This window comes from Myotis myotis, unplaced genomic scaffold (assembly GCF_014108235.1).
Source record: "Myotis myotis isolate mMyoMyo1 unplaced genomic scaffold, mMyoMyo1.p scaffold_m19_p_2, whole genome shotgun sequence".
Taxonomy (NCBI): domain Eukaryota; kingdom Metazoa; phylum Chordata; class Mammalia; order Chiroptera; family Vespertilionidae; genus Myotis; species Myotis myotis.
Genome location: NW_023416324.1, coordinates 91470609 through 91481607, shown reverse-complemented (window position 1 = coordinate 91481607; position 10999 = coordinate 91470609). Strand labels below are relative to the sequence as shown.

The following is a 10999-nucleotide window of genomic DNA, read 5'->3' as shown; positions in this document are numbered from 1 at the left end:
ACCTTGGGTGGGCCCTCAGCTTTGTCTGCTATTCTACTGCCGCTGCCCCCACCCCAGGCTGTGAAAAGCAAAGTTCCACTTAACATTTGGCAAATATCCTAAGTGTGAAAAGTGGCATCAATTATATCCTGAATTATATCCTTGGGTTTCTATTTTCATTAGATATTTTTTATTTAGTCTCTGAGAATTGTTTATTTGCAGCTCGGTGATACACTTTAAATAATAGTTTTTGATATGTATTCCAGAAGTTTTAGTTGTTTTCAGCTGGTCTTTATCAGTCATACAGCTGGAAAAAAATAATTCTTTCAATATGTTAACAATATACAGTATTCAAATATCGATCCTGATCCAGAGGCAGGAGAGAGGGAACACATCAGTTGGAAGCAGCAGGCATGTCAGTCTGACTGAGTCACAAGCAGTGTGGCCTCCGTAGCTTATTTACACTCTGTGCCCATTTCCTCGCAGGATGATGTGAGGACTAAATGAGGTAATGCATGAATAGCCCTTGAAGCAGGGCCTGGCTCTGGTACGATATGAGGGGATCTCTTTACTATTGTGTGGAAAAGTTGCGATCATGTACCTGAGTAAGAGCACACATCTTACCCGATGACCCCACACCCCTGGTCCCTGGCTCCCTCTCCCTTGTAGTGGCTCGTACCCCTGTGCTTATCCTACAGGGAGAAATGAACTGAGCTAATCACTGGATGACTGACCCCCGCTGCAGTCACAGGACGGGCCCCACCCCCAGAGCAGGATGTAAACAGACGCTTATCTAAGTTATGTCATCATCATATATGCTCGAGTGAGCACACAGACATTTTACCACTAAGAAATCTGAAAAAAATAAACATAGACAAACATGATTATAAATTTTGTATTTTCATGGTGGACAGTCATCATTTGCCCCAACAGCCATCTGAAGCCAATAGTCCTGATTATTAAAAATCACAAAGTTGTATAAATGTTCTCCTCCTTTTTGAAAACCATGTTCATTTTCTCTCCATGAAACAGGGCTGTCTGCAAAGCCTTGAACCGACAACGTAACCCACGGAGCTAACTTGGGTTCATCAAAGTAGCGACTGAAAAAGAAAGATTAATTCTTAACAAACAGGAAGAATTAGGAATGTTCACTTTTTTTTTCTTATTCAGAGTAAGTGATACTTCTGATGTTCCAATGAAGCTTAGACCTTAATTTTTATTTATAAAAATCAGGAGATGCAAATTAAATTCTTGATGCTATATTGTGAATTCAATACAGGTTAACCAATATACAATGCACAAAACAAACTTCAGCTTTTCCTACCTCCATTGTGGAAGATCATGTAAGATTCAAAGGACAAAAAACCCCCAAAGTGAATAAGAATAGTTTCTCTCCGTATAATAGTGCTGCTTTCAGGCTCTGTTACCTGAAATCCTGCAAAATAATTTATTGAATTCTAAAACTGAAGCCTTCCTATTGAAGAAAATCTAAGTACTAAACTAACACATGTGAAAAAGAATGCTGGGTTTAAAAAGGAAAACCATCAAGACTTCAACCTTAGACATTTTCAAAGTGAAGACTGACACATTATGCTTACTTTGTAGACTTTTCAATATGGAGGCTGAGTTTCCTGACATTAGATACAATGTAGCACTTATTTATATAATACCTCCCAAAATGAAAAAACTACCACTACTTAATACAGTCCTTGGCATATTACTGATGCCCAGTGATTCATACGATGTTAGGGCTGGAACTGATCTTAGATAGGATTTGGATTCAGAGATAGTTAACTCCTTTTTTGTACTCCCTTTAAAAATTAGACATTTTGCAGAACTCCATTATTTAAAACAGATTATGTCTTTCATAGGGTATTGGTATTTTCTTAATGACATTATAACTTCAACAAAGTGATCCAGGGCAGCAGAACTAGAAAAATGAGCAGTTTGTCTTCAAGAAGTATCCTGAAGCTCTGTTATTTGTCTTTCCATACGGACAAGTATGTGGCAACAGAATTTCCCATCACCAAGGATAATTACGTCATTTAAGATGATAACGTTGCTGCACTGTGAGCCCAAACAAGGAAAAAAAGGGAAATGTGTATGGCAGGACGATGAAATCTGGAACAGTAGCACTGCTCCTAAAATGTCACGTTGGCACAGACAAACCAGATGAAAAAGGCAAAAAGTTTCATACCACAGCTGTTCCAACAGGAGACATATCTTCTCTGGAAGTATGAAACCGGTGATTGTACACAAACAAGCTTTGGCCACCACTGTGCTTGGCTGAGGACAGCAATAGGTTGATATGAAATTATTAGACTCATTATTTCTGTCAGAAAAAAGAAAAAAAAAACATTTATGTCCACCATATGTTCACTTTCAGAATATTAAGACCCTATTGAAGCCAGAGCCCTTAGAGGCGCAGGAGCGCTCTTACGCACAGTTTGGCATTACTGAAGACGGCGCCCAGCCAATCGAGGAGCTCGCCAGGGCTGCAGGCTGCCCCTGGCTTTCCCCGGAGCTCGCTGCTCTGCAGCACCGGGCATTGCAGCTCTGTCATTGTGCTCATTGCGACTTTTGGCTGATGCTCCTGAATTCCGTAACTGGAGAAGTATGACATCATCGCTGAGTCTCCCACACCTTAAAACAAATCATATAAGGCCTTTTGAATATTGTAAACAGGTCCCATGAATCCCTAAAACTACTCCTCCCATAGGAGAGTTACGGGAAGCAGGTAGGTTTAAGTAAAATGGAAGGAAGTTGTGCAATGCTTTATTCAAATTAAAATAATTTAAGTTGCTTTCAGCTGCATGTGTCCAAGTTCTATAAACATTCATCTTCTTTCACACTTTTCCAAGAAAAACATATACTTTCAGATTCAACCCATACTAGTTTCATCATTTTCTGTAGTAAGAAAATTTCAACTTAAATAAGACCCAAAGCATAACTTTTGTACAAATAAAATTAATGAATTCTACAGAAAAAGAAACATATTTGCACATACTCTATAAAAGAAAGAGGAACTGAATGATGATGGAAACGCATTCAAGGTTGTCTCTGAACCCAGTAATCCAGTGTATCTTCAAGGATTTTCCAATATCCTTGGAAGAAAAAATGGTGCCCCCCTCTGGAGCAAATGGCAGGCTTGTTTGCTGTTCAGTCTAATGAAAATATTATCTCCTTCCCCCCTTCCAGGGCAAAGGTCAGCAGGCTTACTGCCCAGTAGAAAAGATTTGAGTTCGTTAGATAAGCTCCATTCTCCCTTCCTGCAACATGTATGGCCAGCACCACCAGGACCCCTGTGTATCTCCCTGGAGGATCTGGAGTTCGGTGGATGGCGCAAGTGCTGATACTCTGAGCACTGATTTGTCTCTGACCCATGTCTCCTGCCAGCATCTATGAGACTGTGCAGGCTAACTTCGTAGCTTATAAGTAGGATAAAGTCGCAGATAGTTCCTGACAATCCCTTAAAATAATTGGGAATCTTAGGACACAGAGCCATGCAGAACCCAATGCATAGATGGTCCTCAATGAAGACTCGTGTGACTAAAATGTCAGTCCATCTCTCTGCCCTCTTGTATCTCTACCATGAGGAGGAGGAGGAGCACTGAATTATTACAGACCCAGGACTCATGCAAGACAAACACCCAGCAGCCAGACACTTCCCACAAGGGGCAGAGAGACGGACATATTTCCAAAAGGGACCTATGTGCTTTCCTATTTTCCAAAAGAGAGCACTACACCATCGGAATTGTGATGCTCTGAGTCATTATATTTGTGGGATGTGCCAAAAAATACACTTCTAAAAGGAGGAAGGCACAGCAATTGTAAGTAGATTAACATTTTGGTGACCATCAACTTTTGAATTAAATTTATTGTTCTAATCAATTAAAAACTGCAACAAATTTAATCCAACCTCTAATGGCATGCCTGACTATTACTGTGCAATGTGAAGGGGAAGTTTGTGTATATAACTATAGTGGTATTAGTTTAAAACATAACATCTAAAACATTAAGCTGTTCGAGATAAGCTGGAGAAAAGAGGAGAGAAACAGGTAAAGGTAAGCTGCTCAGCTTTCACTCTCAAGATCTCTGGGTCTAAAAATAAAAACAAACAAATAAAAATAAATAAAACAAACAGATCTCTGGGTCTACATATAAGCAAGGAGATGGAGGCAGCGGGCTCCACACACAGATTATCCCGAACTACAGTTTCTGTGGATGTGAGAGGGGCCAAGGCAGCTTCCTTAATAATGTTCACACATACGTGTACATAATATCCCTGACCACAGTGATGAATCACCATTCTTCATCACTCCCCTTTAATTACAATTAGATTTCAAAATCACTGTATTATTTCACAGTTGATTCTTCATACCTGTATGATGCCAAGCCAAAAGAAAATCAAATTTCAGTGGCTTCTTTTCTTTGAAGGACCAAGATATTCTTTCATACTTCTTAGAATCCAGCTTAAAGGATAAGTCCATCAAATCAATGGAAATAACTTAAAAAATGGAAAGAGAAATAAGTATTTCATTCATATGTAAATAGCTTACACTGTGGAAAAAGTATTGTATTAAAAATCCAGAGTTTTAGGAAACTATATGGGTAATAAAAATTATGTTCTTCTTGCCCTCTGTTTTATCAAATCAAAATTCTGCCTCTAATGGTCATTTCTAGCATCAAGAGATAATAACAGATTTTTTTAAATGTTTTATTGATTTCAGAGAGAGGAAAGGAGAGGGAGAGAATCATTGATTGGCTGACTCCTGCACACCCCCCACTGGGGATCAAGCCCACAACGGGAGCATGTGCCCTGACCAGGAGTCAAACTGTGACACTCAAACACTGAGCCAAACAGCTGGGCAACAGATGTTTTTAATTCATACTTTTCCTAGGTCAAAGCCAAGGGCAGAGCCAACTCTAACCTACCTGTGGATGTGGCAACTTTTGCTACTGAGGCTCAAGCTGGACACTGCAGCGGAATGACAACTCTTCACCCATAAGTACATTTCTACCAGTAACCACAGACTTGGGCAAATCAAAGGAAATTCTTTTTTTGTACTTTTGAAATGTTTTTATTGATTTCAGAGAGAGAAGAAGAGGGCAAGAAGGAAACATTGATGAATGAGAGAATCACTGACCAGCTGCCTCTTACATGCCCCATCTGAAACCTGGGCATGTGCCCTGACTGGGAATTGAACCAGTGACCTCAACCAACTGAGCCACATGGGCTAGGGCTCAAAGGAAGTTCTTCATTAAGAACAATTTGTAGACTCTTACCTTGAGTTTATTATTTTAAATTTTTGAGCCAAAACGTAAATACTTAAAGGACCATTCTAATTCTATGATCTTTATAAGATGCAGCCTACAGCTGAAGAGAAGTAGCATTATCTTATCCTTATCCTCCCTGTGGTCCAACTGAGAGCCTTTTGAGTCAGAAGCTTTAAAGACAAGAAAAACCCATACTTTTTCTGAACAAAGAGATTAGAGGTGATTCAAGCATTTAAATTTAAATTGCCACGAAAAGATCACTACCTTGCTAGAAACTGATGGAGCAAGCATAATACTTACTAAATTTCATTATTTTTCTACCAGAATAACGAGATGGGTGACCTTGAAGTCCAGTTTCTTCATAAGTGTCTTTATCCAGTGATAAAATTAATTTCCCTATAAATCAAATAATTCCCATAAAAGTGATGTCAAAACATGACTTATGACTAAAAGAAAGCAAGGTAATATCAGAGTGATAAATTGCATACAAGAATTTTATTTATAATACAAGGATATTATTTATACATACAGACATCTTATTTATAATACAAGGATACTGTTTAAATGTTACATATACAAGGATATTATTTATAATAGTGAAACTAGAAATTTATCTAAATTTCTATTGAAGAAAGAATGAACAAGTCATTGTATACCTCTTTTTTGGAATACCTTCGAGACATTAAAAATAGTGCGTTAGAATTATATGCACTGGTATGGAAAGATGTCTATGATATAGAGCTTGGGAAAAAGGCAAACTGAGAGATAAAATACTATAATGTAATTTATGTTAAAAAGAAGCACCTTTATGTGTGTTTATAAATTCATAGGAAATGTCTAGAAGAATGAACACAACCTGTTAACAACAGTTCCTTCTAAGAAGGGGAGTGAGTTTGGAAGAAGGGGGATGAAACGGTGACTTTCACTTTCTGTACATCTGGATGATTTGACTTTTTTACAGTTTGCATTTCCTTTTTAATTAACAAAGAAAAGATGAGTGTTGTTACCATTTGGCAGCAGGGCAACAGTATTATCTTCATCAATATTTGTATTGTATGATAGTGCATAGCATGAACCTGTAAGAGAAAGCCCAGAGGAGAAATTAAGAAAAAAAATCACAGCTGCAAAAAGTTAGCGGATTTTTATATGATAATAAATCTTTGAAATTACTGCTCCAGCTCACGCAATATACCTAAAACCTGCCAGCGCTGACCTGGGGGACATGAAAGGCCAAGCACAGTTAGTTTTTGTTTTGTTTTGTTTTGTTTTTTATTGCTTAAAGTATTACAAAGGGTATTACATATGTCTCCTTTTTTCCCCTGCCCTTGACAATCCCCTGGCCTCCCCTACCCCCCAGTGTCTTATGTCCATTGGTTGTGCTTATATGCATGCATATATAAGTCCTTCGGTTGATCTCTTACCCCTCCCCTTCTGCCCCCCTACCTTCCCGGCCTTCCCGCTGCAGTTTGACAGTCTGTTTGAGGCAGCTCTGCCTCTGTATCTTTTTTTGTTCATAAGTTTATAATGGTCTTTATTATCCATGAATGAGTGAGATCATGTGGTATTTTTCCTTCATTGACTGGTTTATTTCACTTAGCATAATGCTCTCCAGTTCCATCCATGCCGTTGCAAATGGTAAGAGTTCCTTCCTTTTTAGAGCAGCATAGTATTCCATCATGTAGATGTACCACAGTTTTCTAATCCATTCATCTACTGATGGGCACTTAGGCTGTTTCCAGATCTTAGCTATGGTTGAATTGTGCTGATATGAACATATGGGTGCATATATCCTTTCTGATTTCTTGGGATATATTCCTAGAAGTGGGATCACAGGGTCAAATGGGAGTTCCATTTTTAGTTTTTTGAGTTAACTCCATACTGTCTTCCATAGTGGCTGCACCAGCCTGTATTCCCACCAGCAGCAAGCACAGTTGGTTTAATCCCCTGCCCAAGACCTGATTGTGCAAGCTGACTGCTATTGAGCAGAAGATGGACTAAGCGTGGGGCGTGAGTTTTTGGGGATGCTGGCAGAGAGGCACAAAGTGGACTATTAGGTAAGTGTACACACGCGTGACGCAGGGTTCCAGGCTGAGATTCAAATGTGCCAGGAACTTGTATAAAGTTAAGAAAGCAACTCAATCTCTCCCAGTTCAATTTCCTCACCTGTAAAATGGGAATCATAGAGTTGTTGCAAGGACTTAAATTGGATAAGATGTGTAACAGTGCCTACTATTGCTATGTCCACACTATTAACAAAGTAGTATTAAGATTCAAAACAGAATAAAGGAATAATGTCGATGAAACGAAAGACAAGTCATCCAGCTTCATAAGCAGACCCAGCAACATCAGAATGAGCAGAGTTCCAGGTAACTAAGATCCTTCACAGCTCCACTGAGAGGACACACAAGAGTCCTACAACAAGATAAGTAAGTGGCTTACTTCTAAGTGTAGTAACTTATGGAGCGAGGGTGGGATCCCTAAACACTTTCTGAAATACAATTTCCAACAAGTGGATCCTAGAAAAGAACAGGAATAAACCAATCAACCCAGCAGATATGAATGGGAATGAGGTGAGCAGAGGAGAGTGAGAGTCATAAAATCTAAACAGAAGACATCAAACCACAACAAGTACCCGGCTCTGAGAACAGCTGCTGTGGTTGCCTCAGGAAGCCAACCCTGTGAGACAGCTGTTGTGGGAACTACTGGGAGCAGTGTTCTTTGCAGCCACACACCCAGCGGCACGGTATCTGAAAACATGGATCAAAAGATTTTCCTCTTCATTAATTCCTGTTTTAAGACGAGGGATATCCTTTTGTTACAACAACCCCATGCAACACTTGTGGACAAGTGTCATCAGAAACCAGCACCTAACGAAAGCATGAGAGAGAGAAAGTTGAGAGTACGGAGAGATGGGGAGAATGATGCATGCACTGGATCACAGACCATCTCCATAGGCCGTGCTGAAAACACCAGCCCTTGTACTGTGATATGATCTAACTGTCCTTCCTCGTCTTGCCATGCTCATAGACACTACAGTTTTTCTTACCTTCCTTTACAAAGGTATTGATGAATTCTTGGGTAATTAATTCATGAAGAGGTAAATTCTTCACAAAGTAATAGGCTCCAGTTTCCATGACCAGGCTTTTCAGTTCTTTTGATAGTATCCCACACTCAGGAATCAGAAATGAAACCTATTGGAAAGTGTAAATATAAACAGGTCTCATTATTATGTAGATCAACACCCAAGTTTCTACATCATGAAGACTGTTATTTCTACAAAACTTTAAAAAAAAATTTTTTTTATTGATTTCAGAGTGGAAAGGGGAGGTTAGAGAGATAGAAACATCAATGATGAGAGAATCATTGATAGGCTGCCTCCTGCATGCCCCCTACCAGGGATTGAACCCACAACCCGGGGCATGTGCCCTGACCAGGAATCCAAGTGTGACCTTCTGGTTCATAGGTCGATGCTCAACCACTGAGCCACACCGGCTGGGCCAAAACTCTTATAAATTAACTTGTCAATCTCAGGCGGTAAAAAAATCTGACAATTCAAGTTTTTCATTTCTGTATTCGAAGATACAGTTCTAGAGAGAGAATGAGCAAAAAAACTTTAATGCAGGGGTGGGGAACCTCTGCCCTATAAGGCCCGAGAAATCATTTGTTTTGGTCCTGCCAAGGCATTAAGGGTGAGTTAATTAAATCTTTGACCAAATACAGCAGGCTACTTTTTAGTTGATACTTTTGTATGGCCTACGAATAATGTTAGAAATATCCAAATGACTCTTGGCAGAAAAAGGTTCCTCACCCTTGCTTTAGTAGCAAGGTCTTGTTAATATTGTATCTTTTATAAATAAGCAATATATTTTGTCCTGTTCCTTTTACTACTCTAACAAAATTTTAGGGAAATATAGGACAACTGAATATCTAGATTTGTTTATCTAGTAGCAGGCTTGAATCAAAGGAACTGTCCCTTAGGGCATAAGGAATGTGTCCCTTCAGAATCAATGATTCAGAGGGCACCTGGAAGCAGAAGTGTTCCGGGACCATTCTACTTTAGAGACGAAACATTCTACAGAGCAGACTGGTGGGTTAGGCGAACACCCCTGACTGCTGGCAGTGGTGAGCTTCCGATCCAAAGCAGAGAGGCTAAACCTAAGGTTTGTACATGTTGCCCACGGGCTCCACACCTTGAAAACCGCTCTCCCAGGGCCTGACCGCCAGTCTGTTCCCAAGGACCAGGACCGCCGCTTGCGTCTGCGAGACTGGCCCGTCCAGCCTGAGAGAAGACCGGGTCGGTCACTTACAGTGCTGAAGGCTTAAACCGTCATCATAGGCTGATTTTCTGGAGGCCTAGCCCCTTCAATAGGCTGGTAAAAGCGGCCTACTCAAACTTGACCGGGAATTTGGGTAGTTCTCCCTACTCAGCAAATCCTGGATAAACCCATGATTAACCTCATCGAGGCCTCAACTCCCCACATCTGTGAAGAACGCACTCCATGAGGATGACACTCTTTTATTTTTTATTTTTGGTTAATACTCACTCGAGGATATTTTTTCCATTGATTTTTAGAGCGAATTGAAGGGAGAGAGGGAGCGAGGGGAGCGAGGGGAGCGAGGGGAGCGAGGGAGAGAGGGAGAGAGGGAGAGAGAAGCAACGATGTGAGAGACACTTGATTGGTTGCCAGGACGGGATCGTGCCCTTGAGCAGGAATCTAAACACTTAGCACAGCGGCCAGGGTGGGGGTGACATTCAAGAAACAGCAGCCAGAGTTACCAACCCCGCACGACCCTTAAGGGCGCTTGCTAGCAGGGCCACCACAGGAATGTGTCTCCAAAGCGGCAGAAATAGCACAGTTTGCCTGCAGGACACAGAGGGCAGCAGGCAGGCAAAGCAGAAAGTTGCCACGCGCAGGATAGAAAAGCAAGTAGTTTCCTGGGGCTGGACTCCGCACGATGCTCTGTGGTGAAGGAATTAGGTGATGGGGAGGCGAGAGTCTGGCTTCCTTTGGGGGCAAAACTAAGTTCCCTGCGGCTGCGCTTCGCAGCTGTCACGCCCTCCTATCTCCCTAGCCGCGGGCTGGGAGTCCCTCCCCGGAATGCAAGGCACCTGGGCCGCGGAAGGGACCAGCCAGTGGCGTTTGGATCAGGCCAAGAGCACATTGCCTCACGCCCGGCGGATCCTGGGAATTGTAGTCCTACAGATCCGCAAACCACTGGCTCAAAGCGGTTAAAAGACTACACTTCCCAGAGCACCCCGCGAGCGGACCCACCACACCAGAGCGAGGGATCGCCCAAGCTTCCCCGGCTCCCTGGCCCAGGCGGCCGGACTCACCCTGTAATTGTGATAGTGCGTCTCCACAAGATGCCTGTGGCGCGACTTGTCGTCACCGAAGTTGGATTTCTCGCAGACCAGCAAGTGCCGGGGTACCTGTCGCAGCCTGCGCAGGGTAGCCATACTCTCCCTTACGCACGCCTTCCAGAAGTTGGTGTGCCCGCCCCTCCTCGCGCCGCCCCGCCTCGTCGTCCCGCCCCATCTCCTCGCCCCGCCCTGCCCCGCCCCGCCTCGCCGTCCCGCCCCATCTCCTCGCCCCGCCCATTCTCCTCGCCCCGCCCCCTCCTCCTCGTCAGCCTGCTAGTGGAGTCAGGCTCCCAGGTAGGGTTGGGGCTAGCGGTGCGGACCAGTCTAGGCTTCTTTGGAACCCAGGCAGAAGCTTAATAACGGATACCGGACACTGCAAAT

General features: G+C 42.2%; 1 protein-coding gene across 1 annotated transcript; it reads right to left on the bottom strand.

The window, feature by feature from the left end:
- Positions 1–860: 860 nt before the first annotated feature.
- Positions 861–10762, bottom strand: RPP40 (ribonuclease P/MRP subunit p40). Its single transcript, XM_036352241.1, has 8 exons — positions 10592–10762; positions 8303–8447; positions 6264–6332; positions 5557–5652; positions 4361–4486; positions 2424–2622; positions 2177–2311; positions 861–1079 (listed from the first exon to the last, which is right to left on the bottom strand). The coding sequence occupies exons 1-8, from the start codon at positions 10712–10714 to the stop codon at positions 881–883; spliced, it is 1092 nt and encodes a 363-aa protein (XP_036208134.1). The 5' UTR covers positions 10715–10762; the 3' UTR covers positions 861–880.
- Positions 10763–10999: the final 237 nt, after the last annotated feature.